Source organism: Mauremys reevesii, linkage group 1 (assembly GCF_016161935.1).
Source record: "Mauremys reevesii isolate NIE-2019 linkage group 1, ASM1616193v1, whole genome shotgun sequence".
Taxonomy (NCBI): domain Eukaryota; kingdom Metazoa; phylum Chordata; order Testudines; family Geoemydidae; genus Mauremys; species Mauremys reevesii.
The window spans coordinates 224,864,046-224,885,207 of record NC_052623.1 but is presented as its reverse complement, the minus strand read 5'-3'; the positions used below and the strand labels follow the sequence as shown (position 1 = coordinate 224,885,207).

General features: G+C 48.4%; 1 protein-coding gene across 5 annotated transcripts in view; it reads left to right on the top strand.

Moving 5' to 3' along the window:
• Window positions 1–2,257: 2,257 nt before the first annotated feature.
• Window positions 2,258–21,162, top strand: part of LOC120404372 (alpha-2-macroglobulin-like protein 1) — a 34,836-nt gene continuing 15,931 nt past the window's right edge. The window contains exons 1-17 of one of the 5 annotated variants that reach the window (XM_039536776.1): window positions 2,258–2,452; window positions 3,925–4,108; window positions 8,295–8,457; window positions 9,998–10,050; window positions 12,119–12,139; window positions 13,230–13,389; window positions 13,659–13,743; window positions 14,380–14,503; window positions 14,877–14,991; window positions 15,535–15,644; window positions 15,964–16,131; window positions 17,406–17,636; window positions 18,559–18,622; window positions 18,823–18,968; window positions 19,240–19,389; window positions 19,584–19,769; window positions 20,888–20,984. In XM_039536776.1, coding sequence (XP_039392710.1) covers window positions 2,388–2,452; window positions 3,925–4,108; window positions 8,295–8,457; window positions 9,998–10,050; window positions 12,119–12,139; window positions 13,230–13,389; window positions 13,659–13,743; window positions 14,380–14,503; window positions 14,877–14,991; window positions 15,535–15,644; window positions 15,964–16,131; window positions 17,406–17,636; window positions 18,559–18,622; window positions 18,823–18,968; window positions 19,240–19,389; window positions 19,584–19,769; window positions 20,888–20,984 — 2,122 coding nt within the window. In that variant the 5' untranslated portion in view covers window positions 2,258–2,387. Of the gene's footprint in view, window positions 2,453–2,921; window positions 2,951–3,281; window positions 3,435–3,541; window positions 3,815–3,924; window positions 4,109–8,294; window positions 8,458–9,997; window positions 10,051–12,118; window positions 12,140–13,229; window positions 13,390–13,658; window positions 13,744–14,379; window positions 14,504–14,876; window positions 14,992–15,534; window positions 15,645–15,963; window positions 16,132–17,405; window positions 17,637–18,558; window positions 18,623–18,822; window positions 18,969–19,239; window positions 19,390–19,583; window positions 19,770–20,887; window positions 20,985–21,162 lie in introns of those variants that run through there. The other 4 variants (XM_039536783.1, XM_039536794.1, XM_039536813.1 and 1 more) reach the window with 4 other exon arrangements.

Here is a 21,162-nt window from a genome sequence, read left to right as displayed (position 1 = left end):
TAGATCAGTTGCAGAAACACGTTACTCAGAACAATGGAAGGATTTCTCAGTTGCACATGTCATCTCTATGCAAATTCTTTTGCAATTTCTCTCATTTGAACTGAGCCATTCCATTTGGTACTTTCCCTTGGCTAGATTTGTCATCTGTCAGCTGCTTGAGAACTAGATACTTTGTACATAATCCTGTCCTCCTCCATTATATTATCCTTTCCTTGCTCATAAAGGTATGCAGGTTAATTTTAAAGCAGGCACGTAGCACTTTCTCACACTTACCATACAGTACACACGTATTATGAAGAGATGCTAGTTGCTACCACAGAGGTAAAGCAGAGGCAACATTTCCATTAGTCTTTCTCCCTACAACCTTATAAGTGCACCCACACCAGAATTGTGATCCACTTGCCACAATTATGAGCTTAGGCTGGGATTGATCTTTTCCCCTTGAAAGTCTGAGGGAAATCAGTTAAGGTGTTTGGGAGATACTAGACTCCTAATATTGGGATGATCTCACTGTATAGCTATTTTCCAACAGAGTTGATGTCCCATCTTATCTCAAAAATGGTTTGGCCTAGAAACTCCAAATGTGCTTTAATACAGTCCCTTAGGAGCGCTAGTATCTTTGCCTAGTTTCTGCCAGCTGTGTACTTCCTAAGCAGAGGGTCCTAGCTGTCAGCTGGATGGGCCATACAGGAGCTACAGGCAGTCTGCTAAGTCTTGTCTATACTAGCAAACATACTCATAACTCTCTACCAGTGCAGCTCCACCAGTAATGGCAATGACATTACAGCTTCCATTCTACAGACAGAAGGTGGATATATGGCATCTAGACAGAGCTCAACTGTATGTCTGCTCAGAACAGTGTTAGACGACAGGGGGCAAAACTGTCTGAGTCCTGCCTATGCTACAGGTGTTGGCAGCTGTTGTTCCTATTGGTTGAGCTGCACAAGAGGTGAATTCTGGCTATAAAGTTTGCTAGTGTAAATACAACCCTGGTATGATAATTCTCTGCAGGGCTCTGTAGCAATCTGGCTTTTTAACTGTTCTTAATTTGTTCTTTCAGGTGATTCATATATTGTTGCTTTAGGTGTTGGTTAAATACCTTCAGCATTGTTTGGTTTGAGGCAAGGTTGTTTGCCTCACTGCTTAGGAAGCTATAATCTGGGAGTGATGTTACATTGGGTGGCTCATGTATTTAATTTTTAATCCTCTAGTGCAGGGAGTATTTGCTGCATTGACAAACTTGTGTATTTTTTTTATATGTTGATTAGGAGTGGGAACTTAACTAGTTCTCTGCAGCCAGTGTTACTCTATGTACTGTGACAAAGTTCCTCCTCTACCTTGGTGGGTCCTGCACTTACTGGCAGATTTGCTCACCTCAGTGATCTTCCCCTCTGGTGGAACCCACAGTCTGGGTCAACTCCTCCTGTGTCTGATCAGGAGTTGGGAGGGAAATCCAGGCCCACCCTCTACTCCAGGTTCCAGCCCAGGACCCTGTGGATCACAGCTGTCTATAGTGCTCCTGTAACAGCTGCATGACAGCTACAACTCCCTGGGCTACTTCCCCATGGCCTGCTCCAAATACCTTCTTTAGCCTCACCAGAGAACCTTCCTCCTGATGTCTGATAAAGCTTGTACTTCTTGGTCCTCCAGCAGTACTCCCACTCCCACTCCCACTCCCACTCCCTCTCAGCTCCTTAAGTCTCTCACTCCCAGCTCCTCACATGCCCACCACAAACTGAAGTGAGCTCCTTTTTAAACCCAGGTGCCCAGATTAGCCTGCCTTGATTGGCTGCAGGTGTTCTAATCAGCCTGTCTGCCTTAATTGGTTCTAGCAGGTTCCTGATTACTTTAGTGCAGCCCCTGCTCTGGTCACTCAGGGAACAGAAAACTACTCAACCAGTGACCAATATATTTGCACTCTACCAGACTCCTGTACCCCACTGGTCTGGGTCTGTCACAGTACATATGAGCTCTTTTTCACTCACACACACTGTGCATACTGTACTTATACACATAATGTATATACTCTTTAGTTCTGGCAAATTCAGAGAGAAAAGGCCTGAGTTTAAGTGGTTTTTCCAGCTTTCCAGAACTCGTTCATCTCCATTCCAGTCCAGAATAAGCTCCTTTCACAGGTTAAATCTGAACTCCCCACCCTCCCTTCTCCAGCCCTTGATTGGTGGATTGTCTTCCATATGTGACTAGGCAAGAAGTCTTCTTTAGAGTCACACCTCTGACAGAATGAGGATATAAGGCCGGTACCACATAAACTGAGAGCCAGAGAGAAAGCAGCTTAAACTCTGTTCCTCTCTCTCCCCCACCCTCAACTTGAATCCTACTCAGAGGCTTCCAGGTAGCTCACTTTGGGGTGTCGCTTGTGGCAGGAGATGTGGCTTCTTCTCAGCACCCTGGCCCTACTCCTCCAATCTGCTGTCATGGATGACCCTGTCCCGTAAGTCACTGTGGGGTTAGGGATTGGCTCCAGCTCTTTGACTGTGGAGAGGAAGAGGGCAAGGGGTTGGGAGGAAGAAGCAAGTTGCTGTGGTGGGAAGTGGAGGGCACTTTGGTGGCTAGAGGCATTAGAAATGCCCAGGGTAGATTGAGGGGGCAGATTGTTGGGGAGGAGATGAGAAGTAGGAGTAAGGAGGTTGGGACAAATTTTTGAGGGTGATGGGTAGGGGTGGGTATGATGATAATGGTTGGCAGATGGGAAAGAGGGAATATCAATTGACACAGTCAGGGAAGCAGGCAATTGGTTAGATATGAGGGATCAGGTATGGTACTTGGTTGGAGGGGGAGAATGGGTAGGTGGAGGAGGGACAGTTTGTTGGAGGAAGGAACAAGTGACTGGAGGTGCAGTTGTGAATGCTGTGAGGGAGTCTGTAGGGAGCAGAGAAATAAAAGCAGGTTTTCCAAGACCCCCTAAGTGGAGTAAGATGGGGGGAGGCAGGTGAGAGAAGAACTTGGAGCTTTTTTATGGTTCAGCATGTGGGGGGACAGAGAAAGCTGTTGGAAGTCTGGTGTCAGTGCTGGGTGGAGACTCGCTGACTAAATCAGTTGAGTTATAAGACCAGGTCTGGGGTCTCTTGTTCCTTGATTCCTGGCATTTCTCTCCCTTCCCTTGTTCTTTACACCTCCAAAGTGGAGGTGAAATTTTCATATTGACACCAGCCCCTCTAACCTCCCCATCTGTCTCTTCACGAGATATCATCCTTTGTGACACCACTGGCTGTTGCTAGGGAGATAGTTAGGGTGTCACAAAGGGCAGGTAACTTCTTAGGCAAAGAATTGCAGGGTGTAGGACTGAGTCCCAGCTGGAGATGGTTTTCTTTGTGTTTGGTTTCCCATATCTCTCCCTCTGTCCAGTCCTTGTGTTTCTTCACTGAGAAGGACCGAGATAATGGAAGATGGTTGCACAGAGAAAGTTAACCAAGGTACATCAGCTCTATAAGACATTCATGTAGTGCAACATTACCACCAGTAGCCAGGGAGACTATTGTGATGTCACAGAAGGTGACAGAATCTGGTAAAGGGCTGCTTCTTTGGAAAGCAGAAACCAAAACTGACAAAGGCAGTGTCAATCCCCCTTGAGAGATAGTAGAGATTTTCCAAGCTTCCCCCAGTGAGGGGTGGGTGTGTCTCCCTGTGGAGGCTGCCAGAAAGTGTTGCTGTGGTGTATCTGACTACCTCCTGTAGATCCCCAGGAAGGAGAAACTGAGGGAGCATGGTGGGGGAGAGAAACTCAGCCTGTCTTCTCTGCCAGGGAAGGAAGCTTCTGCATAAAGCAACTCTAAGTTAACAAGCAGCCAGCTAGGTTGGTACAGTTTATTGCTCAATCAGAGAACTTGATTCCCTGGGAATGTTTTAAAAGCAACACACATGGTTAAATCCTTCCCTCTGATTCTTTCTCTCTCCCTGCTCAAGGAACTATGTGGTTGTGCTGCCAGCGCGGCTGAGCTATCCCTCCACAGAGAAGGTCTGCATGGACTTGAGTAACGTGAAGAGCTCCATGCTGCTCACTATCACCCTGGAGACCAAGATCAAGACCTACAAGCTGCTGGATAGGTTTGTCTGGGAGAGGAGACAGCTCAAATGCTTCAGCTTCCCAGTAAGTGTCTGCGGGACTTTCAAATAGTGTGGGTTGGATGTGAGTGCGCTTGTGGAGCTTGCTCACTGCTTGGCTTGGCTAATGCACCTGTGTGAAGATGTTTACTGGTGTGACTGGTATAGAAGGGCATGCCTTGGTATTCAAATACCTGTTGTGACATACCAGAGTACAATTCAGACTTCTGTGCAGCTGCATTACCCTGCCCTGCAATGTTGGGTGCTTTGCAGCAGTAGCTCCCACCTGGGTCGCTCAGAAACAGCCTTCCTTTATACAAGCCACACCCTGAGTGTCTCTGTGTAACTGCAGCCTGCCAATCACACTTGGGTTACACTTTGGCTCTCACCAGCCTTGTAGATCCCCAGGAAGGGGTGATGCTGCAGGGTGACCCTAACACACCCCCAGTCTTACATTTCTGGGGGGAAATCTATGTCCTGTACTGCCCAGCCCTCTCCTGGACTATACAAGCTATATTAGGTCTGTTATTTCCTTTAAAAGGAACAATAGGCACACAATGTGCCACTCCAAATGGAGTTTCTCGAACACTTCAATTTAAACCCTCTGGAGTAGATAAAACAATATAACAAGTTTATTAATTACATAGATATTTTAAGTGAGTACAAGTAGTGAGGCATAAAAGTCAGAAACGGTTACAAGAAAGGCACCTGTTGCATTTTATCTAACTTAACAAACTACATTAAAATCAAAGCAGAGGTGGTTGTTGTGTGTTGTTTTGGGCTCCCCGCCCTTGTTTTCAGCAGTCTTACTGACCAAACTTGTGAGGTTAGGACCACTCCCCCTAGTCCATCAGCTGTGTCCTTTATCCCTTTGGGTGCAGTGAAGCAATGGGAAGAGAGGGGGGTGGCTCGTGGTGTTTCTCCCTCCTTTTTGTAATTTTCAGTCTCTTTCTTGAAAAACCTTTCCAGTCGGTTACCAGGAGACAAAGTCTATGGGGGGGAAGGATGTTCCTTGCTGCTTTTTTCCCCCCCACCTGTTAGAGCTTCCTTTGCATCCCTTGCTGCTTGACTCAATTTGCATTTAAGCAGTAAATAAAGCAGAGCACACATTCCTTTGTCTGAGACAGACCTGTTTGCCAATCTCAGTTTGGAACATGTGTTAATACGTTATAAGATTCCACTTATGGCATTAACCTACAATGTTGCCACACATATTTTTATCAGGACGATACTGATCAGTAACTTGAGTTTTCAAACAATACCTTATAAGGCATACTTTGTACAAAGATTATTACAATAGTGTGTAGGGTGTGAATTCAGGGTACATTCTGTCACACCTGTGTTCATTTCACCTGTGCTGATACCTCTGAGCCATCTCTCTTGGATCTTTGTCTAGTGTGCTGTGATGGGATAGGAGCCAGAGAGAAAGGAGCAGGCAGGTAAATTCTGGTCACTCATCACTTACTCCATTGCAGTGACAGGGGAAGCTGGGAGGAGAGGGAGGAAAAGTAGTGGGATGCTGGGTAAATGGGAAGGGTGCTGGCAACACTTCAGCCAGTGCTAGCTCCACAATCTGATGCCCAGTGCCTGGAGTAGGGGCAGATACCAACACACGTGATTGCCTGAGGGATGATGACTGTATGGCGCCATCTCTGTCCTTGTCGCACAAGATAGTATTTGTCCCACAGCTATATGGGTTTGCCTTAAGAAAGCTATTGTTTCAGGCAACATCACTACCATACCAACACTCAGTTCATGTTTGGAAGGTGTTCTTCACAACCATGAGGGCTAGAGGCTTAATTTTTTTTAAGGAAGGCTGAGATTCTGGAACACAACTCTGTGGCAACTTGAAAAGACCACCATAAATATGCAGCTGTTCGTTAGGCTGAATAATTGTATGCTAAGGGGTCCTGAAAACACCATGTCTTGTTAATTTAATTTACATAACAAGCATAGAATCGTAGAACTGAAAGAGACCTCGAGAGGTCATCTAGTCTAGTCCCCTGCACTCATGGCAGGGCCAAGTATTATCTACAACATCCCTGACAAGTGTCTGTCTCACCTGCTCTTAAAAATCTCCATCCTGGGAGATTCCACAATCTGCCTAGGGAATTTGTTCCAGTGCTTAACTACCCTGCTGATGTCCAACCTAAACTGCCCTTGCTGCAATTTAAGCCCATTGTCTCTTGTCCTGTCCTCAGAGGTTACAAAGAACAATGTTTCTCCCACCTCCTTGTTACAACCTTTTATGAACTTGAAAACTGTTATGTCCCCCTAAGTCTTCTCTTCTCCAGACTGAAAATATTGGATTTGTTCAATCGTCTCTCATAGGTCATGTTTTCTAGACCTCTAATCATTTTTGTTGCTCTTCTCTGGACTTTCTCTAAGTTGTCTACATCTTTCCTGAAATGTGGTGCCCAGAACTAGACACAATACTCCAGCTGAGGCCTAATCAGAGTGGAGTTGAGTGGAAGAATTACTTTCTCGTGTCTTGCTTACAACAGTACTGCTAATATCCCAGAATTATGTTTGGTGGGTGGTTTTTTTTTGGCAACAGTGTTACTGTTGATTCTTATTTAGCTTGTAATCCAGTGTGGCCTCCAGATCCCTTTCTGCAGTACTCCTTCCTAGGCAGTCATTTCCCATTTTGTATGTGTGCAACTGATTGTTCCTTATGAAATTGAGTACTTCAGACTATTTCTCCAGTGTGTCCAGATCACTTTGAATTTTAATCCTGTCCTCCAAAGCACGTGCAACCCCTCCCAGCTTGGTATTGTCTGCAAACTCTAAGTGTACTCTCTATGCCATTATCTAAATCATTGATGAAGATATTTAAGAGATCCAGACCCAGGACTGATCCCAGTGGACCCCGCTTGATATACACCCACTTCATGTATGGGGAAGCTGAATGAAACCCTTTTATTTTCTTGTGTGTGTATGTTCTCCTTGTTGCCCAAAGACAGGCCCCAAAATTCAGTTCTAGAAGACTGCAAGCAGGATCCTTGCTAGTTGTACAGAGTAATGCACTGACCGGGTGTGCACACACATTCACTAATGTGTTAATGAGCAAGTTCAGTAATATTAAGGCCCCCAGGGAAAGGTTTTTGTGGCACTGTAGCAAGAAGCTCTTCCTGCCCCAAGCTATGTTGTGCCAATGTCAACACACATGTCATAGCCCTTGGACACTTCCCACTGCAATTCATATGTTCTGCTAAGTGTTTTATTATAAACAAACTCTGGGTGGTTGTAAATGATAAGAAAGCTGGGCAGTGGGCTCATGGTCACGTACCCATTGAGTCAGCTCTATTTTAACTGCCCTTGTCCCCCTGATGAATACAAGGAGAGAGAGAGAAATGGTATGGTTTGCTGCAGTGCAAGACTGTGCTCTGTGCTATGCCAATCACTGAAGAGCAAGCCGTTACTCTTGGTCTCTTATCCCCTAGGGTGACCAGACAGCAAATGTGAAAAATCAGGATGGGGGTGGGGGGTAATAGGAGCCTATATAAGAAAAAGACCCCAAAATCAGGACATCTGGTCACCCTATTTCCCCCCCACTCATTAATGCAGAGTAGCTGAAGTGTAATGGTCTCTGGGAGGAAGGCAGCACATGATGTTGGTGGAGACGGGCTGTCTGGGGCATTTAATGAAGTAGGTATTGTGTTGATTATTAGTGCCCAGATTCCTTTGTGTCTTCCTCCTCTTCGCACCTCATGTCTGGCAGCTCCCAGCACATGCCCTAGTATTTAGTACTGCTCTAGGTGTGCGTTCATTTTGATGCTTGGTGAAGGAGCCACAAGCTGGTAACTATTGTCTTGTTCTGTCCATTGAAGGATGACAAAGGCCAGATCTGTGCAGCTAATGGCACTGGTGAAGCCCTAACTCAGCACATCTTTGAGTTGATAAATACTCTTCACCCAGCAATAACCTGGGGGAGAGAGCTGGAGCCCACTTTCACCAGCTTCTTGACACTTTCACAGTATGTAACAAATCCATATGCAGCACCTAGTAGTCACAACTACCATATAAGTCACACTCTCATGTGTGTCCTTGGAGCTGAAGGAGCTCCAAGAACATAGACCTCTTCATCTAAAGGAGAAGTCACTCAGATGGCCGCAGAAGTCGGTTCCTTATCTCCTCTGTGGGGATTACTCACTAGTGGGCAATGGGATCATTAATTTCCTCCTCCAAGGATTGTGCCTATCTCTCCTAATGTTGTTTCCTGTGTACCCCAGGTCCCACCTCCTTCAGGGGGCACTGAGGAAGTCGCTACCATTCAGCTCTCTGTACGTGGGGGCAAGAGCAAGATAACTGAGAAGAAACAAGTCCTGATTCAGACGACCAGCAACAGCACTTTTGTGCAGACTGACAAGCCTCTCTATATGCCAGCACAATTGGGTAAGAAGGGATCTGCCCTGAGGGATTTCCTTTCTCTGTGTTTGTGTGCATGCAGATGTGCCATTGGGTGTGCAGTTGTGAGCGTTTTTTCTTTGCGTTAGTGAAAATGAGCGTGACTTGCAGATGAGAATGTTGCGTTTGTATGCACTTGTGTTTGCAGGTGCGTGGGCATGGGCAAGTGGCTTTTGGTGCATGTGTGTTTGCAGATGTACACATACTCGTCATATGCACCTAAAGTGTATTTGTCTACAAGCTGGTATATAAACAGTGTTTATCCTCCGGTGAGTACACGTCTGCAGATCTATTCACGCCTAGAGGTTGGCGTGTGCAGAGGTCTGCAAGTGTTATGAGTGCATGGTAGCTGAAGGGCTGTGTGAGTTTCTGCACCAGTGTGCACATGTGAGTTTGCAAGTGTACACGTGTCTGGAGATGTTCGTTCACAGATGTTGGGTGGGAGTAAGCCAATGCCAATGTATCTGCTGGTGTGTGCAACTAGTCTAGAATTTTTCCTTTCCAGTGAGCTCCCTGAGAAGCTGTGCAGCTATCGGCAGAGCTATGGTCTGTTTAGGGAGGGGTGTGTGTGGTATTTTTCTTTTGTTTCTCCCCCCCCTCCTCTTTCACAACCCCTGACAAACAGATTATTTTTCTTAAAAGGTCTCACAGGCTCCTCCCACACAGCCAAAATAAACTCATCCCATTTCACACCGAAAACACTTGTTGCCTTTCAGCGTCATCTCTTCAGAGCCCTGTAAAACAGATAAAGTGGAAACACCAGACCAGTGGTTCTCGACTATATATTTTTAAACCCAGGGACCCCTAAACTTAAATAGACAAACCTGTAGACCCCCAGCCAGAGGTGATTGGGGCGGGGGGGGGGGGAAGGAGCACACAAGGTTACACCCACCACCACCCTCACTGATTTCTGCCTTCCATTGGATGTGCTCCCTGCTGTGCTGAGGTGGCAGGGCAGTGGAGTGATGTCTCCTTGTCTAGCTGCTGCCTGCTCATGGAGTCAGTGGCTGTGAGGCAACCCCTTCTGATGGCAGGGGGAGAGCTCTCATCTGCAGTGATGCTGCAATTTTGGGTTGCACCTCTTTCCCCCCTCCAATTCAGACAGGCTGAGTGGCCCGCTGAGTTGAGTCGGGGAGGGTGGAGGTGGCACTACCTCCTTGAGCTCCATCGCGTAGGTTGAAGCTTGACCCCCAAGCCCTGACACCCAAGGCTGAAGCTTGATCCTTGTGGACCCCCTGAAACCTGGTTGTAGACCCTGGTTGAGAACCAGTGCACTAGACCCACCTCCGCACCACACTTCCCAAAAATACTTCCTAAGTTCTTTTTCTCCTTGCTACATATTTTTCCCCCCATCCCTGTCTTCAAAGCCCGTCAAGCCCTCAAATACTTAATGCCTCAAACTAAGAGGCTTCAGGGAACATGCTGAAATGATGCCTTGAACCTGTGTATGCAGCTGGGATTGGGGAGATAGACTTGGATTCTCACATGAAGATTAGTCTAAAGGCATTTTATTTTTTCCCATTTGCAGTGAGGTTTCGAATTGTCACTTTGAACAGCAATTTCATCCCACTGAATGACAAGGTGAGAAATGTGGCAGGGGAAGAGGAGAGAGGGAGGTAGAAGGTAGTGTGTGGGGAGAGCCTTTCTTTGCTTCTGCCCTGGGGCAGAGGGCTTTATCCCTCAGGAGTACCAATCTGGGATCTCTCAGCAGCTGCAAGAGTTTGAATTTTCAGAAGGGATCTGGGATTTTCCCCTTTAGTTAAACTCCCTTCCTGTTGTAACCCAGCCCTGGCCCCCAGATCCAAACAGAATCAGGTGGCTTCTGAGTGCTGCCAGCACTGAGCTGCCAACTGCAGCTCGGCCACCTCGTTCCCCTGAGGTATGGGGAGTTGCTCCAGAAAATTGAATTGTGACAAATATGGTGGTGTCCTGTAATATCCTGGATAAATCTTGTGGAATTAAGTTAAACCTTCCTGAATTTAAGTTTAATATCTGGGGGCACGGGTCTATTGTATTAAATCACTGGTTTATGTATCCTTGTGAGCCATGGATTGTATTTACCCTTCCCATGGACATACATACAGCCCCTCCAGGAGCTGGGAACAGTAGGGGGTGCTTAGGCAAATTCATTGAGGCCGTCACCCCTCCAGAAAAGCGCCACCACTTGCATAGGCTCACATGTACTAGTTCAAGCTGGATTATGCAGAGACTAGCAGACAATGAAAGGATTGGGGATAGTTTAAACTCAGGTTATTTGTCTCAGGGCCGCCTTTCTGCTCCAGCACACAGACAGGATCTCCTGTCCAAGGGGGCCCCCAATCCTTAGGGAAGGATTGGAAGGACTTTGGCCTACCATGGCCCCCATAAGGCTGGGTTCTTCTGCTGAGCAAAGGGTGTTAGGAACTTGAAGCTACAGGAAAACCCTGGAGTGGGGTTTTGAAGGACTGGTCTCCTGCCAGAGTCCTTGTTGGAGTTGGGGGTGAGCTCTGGTTAGTTTATTAACATGCAGGGAGGTTCTTTTGTCTTCTCTGTAATGCTTTCAGTATAAAATGTGCTTGCTTAGAAGAAGCTGTGTAGTAGATACACTCTAAAGAGAAGGTAAAACAGGCCTGGTTAGGCAGTCTGACTTTGCTGGGGATATCACAGTCTAGGTAGGGAACTGTTCAGCCTGGAAACAACCTGGTCAGGAGCAAGAGAGAAGTGTGTCTTCACCCAAGAGAGGTGACAGCCAGGGAGCCAGAAGCCTAGAGTGGGTGCCCTTGCTGAACCATAGAGGGGGAACAGGGGAAGTTGCTCTGAGCTGTGACACAACCACCTTCTCTGAAGCTGCCTAGGAAATTGTTCAAGAGCTATTAGCTTAAAATTAAAACAGGGAAAAGCAGCCAGCCAAGCTGAGGAAGGCACACGAGGCTCCTCCGTTACTGCCAAACGGGACTCTTCCTCCCCTGAGGTCTGTGGGAGGTGTCGAGGCAACTTTGGAAGTTTTGAAAAGGGGGTGGGGATCATTATTTGCATACTTTCAAGCCTTGTAAGGAACAAGAGAGGTTGATCTGAGCTCACATTGCTGGGAGGCACAGGCACTGACTTTCTAATATGCCAGCACCCCACACTGCTCCAGGCTTCTTCCCACCACCGTCCTGTTCTGCCCTTTCTCTGAACATGCTCTGCCCTTGCTCCTTCCCTCCCCCCGCACCTCCTGCATACCACTGAACAGCTGATCACTGGCGCATGGGAGGCACTTTGGGGGCTGGGGGAGGTGCTGATTGGCGGGGCCTCTGGGAGGCACTCGGTGGTGAGGAGCTGATTGGGAGGAAGGGGGCTGGCAGGCACCCACTGTGCTTTTTGTTTGAGGTTTGGGGTTTTTTTCCCATTGGTGCCTATGCTTGAAGGTTCCTGTTAATGTAACAAAACATGTGCCACATGTTGCACACTGTGGCCACTCAGAACTTCATGGCAACAGTGGGGCTAGAACTCAGATGCTCCTGCTGTGAATGCCCAGGCCCTGAGCACAATCTCATGGAGTTAAGAGTAGGGATGGATTTGGCTTCACCTCTCAGGGTGGAGGAGGTCCCAGCCCGTGCAGCAGGTTCTGTTCCCTGCAACAGTACAGAGATCACTAATGGGAATTCTGTCTGGTTTTCTCTTTCAGTACCTGCTGGTGGAGCTGAAGGTCAGTGGCTCCCATATGCATACTGAGATGCCTCTGTTCTCCATTCCTTTCCCTTCACACACACATGAGAGATCAAGACTGTGACTCACTCAGGTCTCCTGCATGGCAGTGCTGACCACCTCCACCTGGAGGGTAGCTGGCCCTCTTCCTGCAGCTCTCGGCTGTGAGAAGCGTGCATTGGAACTATTGTCTCCTGCACAGCAGTACACAATAGTAACCTGCAGGGGGTGCCAGACTGGACGCCTTCACTATTCCCATCTTCCCACCAGCACCGACAGACATGAAACAGGGTCTCCCGCACAGCCGCAGAGATTGCTAATCTCTAGGGAAATGGAGCCTTGCTCTCCCACCCTGCAGAGCACCAATCTGCTGGGGTCGCCTCGCCCCGCCTCCACAGCTTCCTCAGTTCCTACCAGCCTGTGGAGAACCTGAGACCAGAACAGGGGATCAACCTCAGGTCACGCACAGTAAAGAACAGTGCAAACTGTAGGGCACCCAGAGCCCAGTGACAGCAGCAATTCTAGCCCCTGCCAGCTCCAGGAGAGTGAGGCCAGGTCAGGGAATGGGAGCCAGGTCTCCCACCTAGCAGTACAGGGCACTACCCCTGGGGCACAGAGTTCAGCCTCTGCAGTGCTCACAGCCTGTACTGGCCCCTGAAAAGCAAGAGACCAGGCCTGGAACCCTGGTCTCCTGCATGGTGGTGCTCTGCACGACCAACCAGGGCCAGCTCCAGGCACTAGCAAAGGAAGCAGGTTCTTGGGGCAGCCAATGGAAAGGGGCGGCATGTCCGGGAATTCAGCAGCGGATCCCTCAGTCCATCTTGGAGCGAAGGACCCGCCACCAAAGAATTAAGCAGCGCGACTGAGCTGCTGCCAAAGTGCCGCCAATCGGGGCTTTATCTTTTTTTTTGTTGCTTCGTCTTTTGGGGCAGCAAAAAAGCTGGAGCCGGCCCTGCCACCAACCTTCAAGGGGTGCTGGGCCCAGCCTCTGTAGCACTCCCAGCCCCTGTCTACCCAAGGGCTTGGCTGCATGGGGAGTAAAACAGGGAAGATGGGCTGCATTTTAATCCTGTTTCTGTCCATGGCATCAGGACCCTGAGAATAACCGGATTGGCCAGTGGCTTAATGTGAAACCAACGCGAGGCATCGTGCAGTTGTCCTTCCAGCTGGCAGCCGAACCGCCCCTGGGAACATACACCATCAACGTGGATAATGGGAAGGCCTACAGCATCTTCAGTGTGGAGGAGTACGGTATGGAGGGGAGAGCAGCATGCAGTCCAGGAGGCAGCAGGAGCACTCCGCTCTCGGGCAGTCCCAGGGGAAGCCCTCTCCCAATCCAACCCTGACACAGACTCTGCAAGCGAACGCTTGCCTTAGAGAAGACACCCCCACCCCTTCTCTCCAGGAGAATGCTGTCTCTGGGAGTGCCACACACAGCCCTACCTCTCTCCCTGAGCTGGGTGACAGCCAACCAACCTGTTCCTTTCTTAACTTCTTGCATTCTATTTCTCCCTTTCCAGTGCTGCCCAAATTCAAAGTGGTTGTGACTGAGCCCACTCAGATCTTCACATCGGATACATCTTTTCCACTGAAAGTTTGTGGCAAGTACGTTTCACAGGGCTCTTGTGATGGGAGGGCAAAATGTATCAGCTCATCTAGCTCAGTGGATGGAAGGGATTAGCTTTGTGTTTCTGAGGGGGTCTGAGTTGTAATAAGGATTTTCAGGGAAAAGGTGAATGCATTTACAGTGGCTCTCAACTCTTCTTCCATGTGGAAGTCTGTCCATTCTGCAGCTTCCCCAAAACATCATTTAGTTGGTTATTTAAATCATGGAGTGTCCTCCCCAATTAAAGTGCAGTAGGAAGGGGCAGGGGTGTGTGTTAAATTGGAGTATATCAGCAGAGCTATGTGGGGAGCCCAGGGCTGGACTAGCAGGGGGGCTGCAGAGCAGGACTGAGGGGCATTGGCAGAGCTGTGTGGGAGCCCAGGGCTGGAATAGCCGGGGGGCTGCAGGGCAGGACTGAGGGGCATTGGCAGAGCTGTGTGGGAGCCCAGGACTGGAATAGCAGGGGGGCTGCAGAGCGGGACTGTGGGGCATTGGCAGAGCTGTGTGGGAGCCCAGGACTGGAATAGCAGGCACATACACCATGGTGCAAAGGAAGAAGGCAGAAGTGGACTAAGGACACAAGTGGCAGATGTTTTTGTTTCCCCCCCCCCCCCCCCGTTTCCCTTCTCTGCCAGGTACACATACGGAAAGCCTGTCCAGGGTAAAGTCCAAGTCTCTTTGTGTCAGACAGCATATACCTGGTACATAGACAGGACGGAGTCAGAGCCCACGGACATCTGCCAAAATGTCACAGGACAGGTGAGGAGGGAACTGGGAAATGGCCTAATGGAGATGTAGGAGCATCTAGGGAAAGAGGAACAGCAGGGCAAAAGAATGAGCTAGAGACGGAGAAATTCTAACCAGGAGCAGTGGGCACTTCTGTGCAGCTGGGTCCTTCCAGTACCCCTCGCACCACACTGGAGCATTTGGCTTAGTACTACTGACTCGGGGACAATAGTGCCTCCTGCTGACTCAGACACTCCTCCACTCCCTGCAGCATGTCTCCCCTCCACACTCTGACAGAGCCTGCCACTGCTTCGCTTCTGAGCTCTGACAAGATCACAGGGTGGCTGTTCTTTTTCCTCTTGTTCCTTGAGTATTTTGTCATCAATTCTCATTGTCTCTTTTCCAGACTGATAAGACCGGTTGTTTCTCAGCCTCTGTGGGCTTGGCATTCTTCAGCCTTGTCAGCCCTGGGTACAGCCACAGTATAAATGTGGTAGCCACTTTGGTGGAAGCTGGAACAGGTAAACCCTAGCATTTGCAAAGGTGTGTGTGTGTGGGGGGGTGCACTCTTCCTTATAATAAAGGCCTTGGGGAGGGGATGAGGGTGGAAAAAGGGAATGTTGACCCAGAGTGATCTCCGAAATGGACCGATGACCCCCAACACCTAGAGTTTTTGTGGTATGTGTGGCAAATGCTTGGCCTGCCCCACTGTCCACTCTAGCTTGGGCCACTTCCCACTAAGTATACACTGTTGGGATGGTGGACTAGTCCACTGGGCACTGATGGACCCTGAAATTGTCTTTTGTAATAAATGGGTTGGTCACTGGCAGGCAGGAGACTGTTCTACCAATCAGAGTGGAGTCTTTAGCCATGGTACTCATTCAAGCGTTATCAACATGGGGATTGCAAAGAGGTCGGGGGGGAGGTCATGGCCTTCCACCCTTGCTTTATGGCTAGATGGGAGGAGTGGTCCCAAAACTTTTCTGCTGTAAGCTGGTGTAGTAGAGTATGGCAAACCACTGTGTGTTCATTGGCTCACTGTGCATCTTGTCTTTCTCCCATAGGCGTGGAGGCAAATGCTACCCATGTTGCGTTTATGTCTGAACAGGCTGGGTCAATGAGCTTTGAGGATTCAGACAATTATTACCACCCGGGGTACCCCTACAGCGGGAAGGTAACATCTACATGGGATGGAGCTTCTGAGTGGTTGTCCAGGGCAGCCAAAGTACAATGCTTTACATAGTGCCTCTAGCAGGTGACGACACAAACACAGGAGCCTGTAGCATTATCTCATAGAAATTCCCATTTTTAATTTTCCCTAGAGGTTACATCTATCTATTCCTCAGCCCTGCCCTTCTCTTTAGAAAGGGCCAGCTTGCTCTGAGTGCTCTCAGCCCCACTGAGTGTCTCTCATTGAGATTCCCCATTCCTGTCAGTCTCTCCTCAAGAGTAGGTTTTGCTGGTTGAATGTGTGCATTATTCTCTCCCTGCAGATCAAAGCCCTGGACCGAGAAGGCTCCATACTGAAGAAGCAGCCCGTTTTCTTGGTTATTAATGCTGGGAACACCCAGTCCTACCAAAATCTCACCACCGATAGCACCGGAGTGGCTATTTTCACTTTGGACACAGCTGCCTGGAATAGAAGTGAGGTCTCTCTGGAGGTGAGTCAAATTAGGTACAGTGCATTCCAGCGCTGCATCCAGGAGCTGACCAAGACATCGGGCACTGGCAAGGCTCTACACAATTCCCCTTTGAGTAGGCCCTAGAAAGTCTCTTCTCTGTATCTCTCAGGCCCTTGATCTGAGGGTAATTCTCATCACTAGGGCTGTTGCCCTATAATAGAGTTTCTCTGAGGTAGGTGTGAGTCCCTTAACTCTGTACATTGTGCCATCCTAAAATCTGCTGTTTCAAGTGGAGGAGACTTTATTCCCTTCCCCTCCTGTGGCCATGTTGTCCCACAGGTAGTTACATTTCAACAGTGGATGAGTAGATGCCAAGGTTTAAAAAAAGCCCAGTTTTTCAAAGATTCCCATATGGTCATCTAACATCCAGCCCAAGCACCTGCTCTAATCATAATCAAAGATACTGCTGAATTTTCATCAAATAAGAGCTACCTCTGTGCACAGAAAACTGGCCTTGTTAGCCCAATACCCCCATCTACAGATAAACAAATGCCAGCAGTGTGGCTAAATGGCGCCTGTTGAAGCCAGTTGTCTGTTGATAGACATCCATGTTTTTAGACATCCAGTAAGCTAGTCTGCTCCCTGTTAAATGTTTTGTTATTGGCATATCTCACACGTCTGTTAAGTGCCTAAGTGGATTCATGGAGAACAGGGGACTTTCCAAACCAGGTTAGTGCTGTGATCCACCATCTATTCCAGTATCCTGTTTGTGATCATGGCTAGAACCAGATACTTTAGTGGAAGCAAGAAATCCAGCACCGGACAGCTATACACTAACTGTCCATAGGGGAGGTTTCTTCCTAACTTCAGGCAATTAATGATTGGCTTCAGGCTATAAGCCACTTTGTATCTATAAATTACATACACTTGTTATCTATAACAATTATATATTGATGATGCATGCCATTTCAGATGCTTATGGTCCATTTTCATGTCTAACACAATCATGTCTCTGGAATCCAGTCCACTTGCTGTAAAGCACTGTGGGATTGTAACAGATCCATGAATGCCCAAGAACAGAATGGAGGCCCTTCTCACCACAGAGGCCCTTCTGCTCTAGAGCACTGGCCTCTAGTGCTTAAGCTGGAGGAAAATCTGTTAGCTGTACCAGTATTACAGCTTCTGAATCACATTTGAGCTGTACTGATTCCATTCAGCAGAGGGCAGTGTGTATATACACACATGCTGTCCAGAACATTTACAGTGCTCTAGAGAAATGCAGTCATAATTATTACCTTTTATTTCTCTCCCAGGGAAGGTTCAGGCTTCCAGATTTGGTGGATAAGCCTACAAGAATCCATCAGTACTACCTGAATGCTTTCCTTCACCTGAAGCCATACTACAGCACCACCAAGAGCTACCTCAAAATCCAGAGGCTGCAGGGAGTGCTGCCCTGTGGCCAGAAGCAGATGGTCCAGGTGGATTACAGCATTGACCGAATGGACCTGGGAGACAAAGCTAGAGAAATCCTCTTCTCCTTCTATGTGAGTGCCCAGGCAGGCCAGGGACTGGGGTACAGAGATATTGTGGGAGGTGCCAAGTGGGGGTTTTGGGAACAGGGGTAAGAGATGCCATGGTGCTGAGAGCACAATGGCTGTAGCTCTCATCAGCTGTGACTTAACCCTTGAAGAACTGAAGAGGAGCATACTACTTCTTCAACTTCTCTTGCCCTGCCCTATCACAGCTCCTCCAGACAGCCCAGCCCTTCCTAGCTGGTGATCCCTCCCTCTCACCGTGACAGGACAGCGAACCTGCCTCCTACCTTCTTTGCAATTCCCCAGCAAGTGCCACAACCCAGTTCTTTCCTGCTGGTTTACTCCTCTTTTGCCTGATCCCCCACCAAATCTTGCCCTGACCCTCTCAAACATCTTCTCCTGATGGACCCACCTTCCTTCCTTCCTTCTAGAAGCCCTCCCAATCTCCCCAGATAAGCAGTTGCTACCCAATATGCTGCTTGCAGTGCTGGATTCCCTTTCCTGTATCTGACATGCCCTCCCATATGACCCCCGCCTTTCCCAATCCCCTAGGACACTTACTTCCCCATGATCTGCCTTTCCCTCTTGTTCATTCCTGAACCAGCACGCCCAGTGCAGCTCACCTCCCTACTGCTAGAAACCATCCCCAGTCTCCCTCTCCCTACAAAATGTACAGTCCCCACAGGAGGCCTCTTCTCTCTGGTCCCTGGACATGGAAGTCCCTTCCCTGCTGCCACAACCTGCCTCCCTTCCTCTCTCTGAAACCCTCCCCTTTCCTAGGGGCTAGTATCCCCCATGTGACTTCCACCTCCCCATGGTTGGTGGTAATCTTTGATCTGTGGTGTTTGAGATTTGGGGGGACATGGGAGGAGATGGGAGAAGGTACCTGACCTGAACACCTTCTAAGATCTCTCTCCTTCTCCTCCCCTAGGTGGTGGGGAAGCAGAAGCTCATCGAGGATGGTCAGAAACGTGTCGATATCAAGAAGAATGGTGGTAAGTCCACAGCCTCCTCTCCCAAAATGGGGGAGCAAAACCCTTCCAATGCTGGGCTCTAGTGACAATTCAGAGCCCAGAGGGAGGCAGCATGGAATGGACTGAAAGGGGGAGGGGTGGCTGAGGAGGGGCTGAGATGGGCAGGAGGAGACTGTATTAAAGATACTGACAGAATCTCCCTTCTTCCTCTCTCCTCCCAGGGCTAACGGGCTCTTTCTCCATCCCTCTCACCTTCACCTTCCACTTTGCTCCCAACCCCTCCTTGGTGGTTTATGCCATGTTCCCTGATGGGGGAGTCATTGCCGACAAAGTCCAGTTCACAGTCTCCATGTGCTTCAAGAATCAGGTGAGGTTCTGGCCTGAGGAGGCTGGGGTTGGCACAGGTGCAGGAAGAGGGGAGGTGGGTAGCACAGAGATTAAACCATTTCAGTGTGTGACATGTGCACCAATAGAAAATGCAGCTTAGGCACTGGGGGAGCCACGACTAAACCCTTATCTTTCCCCTTGAACAGAGGAATCATTTTTCTCTAATTCATCCCTTTTTCTTGACCTTCTTTTTTCCTGCCTCTTTACTCCCATGTTTCTGGCTCTCCCCCTCTTGGGATCCATCTGTCCAGGTCAACCTGGAGTTCTCGCAGCAGCAGGACCTGCCAGGGGCAACTGTGAATCTCCAGCTGAGGGCAGCTCCCAACTCGCTGTGTGCCATCCGAGCTGTGGACCAGAGCGTCCTGCTCCTGAGGCCAGAGAGGGAGCTCTCCAACAGCAGTGTGAGTGGCTCACTGCGATGGGCTGAGGGATAGGGCAGAATAATGGAGAAATGGTGGAAGCTGGGGTGAATGGGGGCATCTGGGGGGGGGGAGGGGTTGGAGGTAGGAGCTAGGGTGAGGGACGAATGGCAGGTGTCTCTGTCCTTGCTATCAGCCCTTTGTTTGTTTCCTTGGATCCATGTGTGGTTCTGCAGGTGTATGGGATGCTCGATTTCTCAAATGGAGGTTACCCCTATCAAGTTGATGAGTATGATGACTGCTATATATCAAGGCCATTTCCAATGCCTGTCATCGACCCTCTGCCAGTGGACCGCAGCAGACGTTCCATCATACCGAGACCTTGGTTTGACCAAGGGGCTGACTTCTTTAGCTTTCTAAAGGTGGGTGCCTTTTTATACTCTTCACCAGCCTCTCCTTAGTGTGAGGAGAAGATGCGTAGCCTCCATTCTGAGAGACTGGGCTCATAGAACTTATATAGAAAACAGTACCTGGAAGTGCAGGTCTGCTCTGAATGTGGTCTGTATTAAAACTTCACCCTGTCATTCCGTCTTTGTGACTTCAAAACAGTTTTACTCTATGTAGAAATAAAAGGAGAGTCGGGCTGGTTCTTTCCTTCTCATGCATCATCAGCAGTAATAAAGAGCTGCAGGCCATCTTGTGTCCTAGGTGTATAGGGCAAATAATCCCTGGTGTATTGCTGGTAGGGAGGGATAGCTCAATGGTTTGAGCATTGGCCTGCTAAACCTAGGGTTGTGAGTTCGATCCTTGAGGGGGCTGCTTAGGGTTTTAGGGTAAAATCCGTACTTGGTCCTGCTAGTGAAGGTAGGGGGCTGGACTCAATGACTTTTCAAGGCCCCTTCTAGTTCTAGGAGATAGGATATCTCCATTAATTTAAAATTTATTTATTTTAAATTTATGTTGAAGTTAGTGTAGTGACACTTAAGGTTGTGTTTTGAATCTAAAAGTCTCTGAGTAAAAGCAGGTGAGATCGATATGCAGAGAGTTTTGAGACATCCAGTTGCAAAAAAAGATGATGTATAATAATTTTTAGCAGAAGAAATGCTGTTGCTGATTATGGAAGTTTTCACTCCCTGAACTCAGAGATTTTCAAGAGTCCGGTTTCAACAGCTCTTGTTTAATCACCAGATTTATACCTGGGTGGAATAGGATTGTTGCCTCACTAGTTCCACCACACAACAATGGCTGTGCTAGAGTAAGGCACTACTGTGTCTTGATCAGCCAAACTGGTTAATAGAAATTTTGCTGCTGTTGACCCAGGCAAGGACAAGCGAGATGACTAAGGAGCTCATGAAATCAATGTGCCTGCCAAGGTGTCCTAGCTTATTGTAGACCAGTGCCGAGAGGGGGATCAGAGAAAGCAGAGGGGACCATGTGATGCAGTTGAATAGTTTATACTGACACACAGGCAGAGAGACACTAAGCAAACTTTAAACTTCCTTTTTCATATTTTGTTTCTTTCATCTCTGATTTAACACAGGAGATGGGACTGAAAATTTTATCAAATGGCAAAATAAAGAGACCCCAGGATTGTCGTCCCTATCCCATCTGGTACTACAAGCAAAATATTCTAATGGGTAAAGGTTCCTTACCTTTTTATTTGATTGTCCTGGTCTATTACATTTCCTTTCTGCTCTCTTAATCCATGTAATTACTGTTTGGGAATAAAGGGTTAATCTCCATCTGAGTTCCTCTCCTGCCCCCTATTCTCTATTGTCCCAGTGCCAGCCTTTTCAGTGAGTAAGCAGCCACATA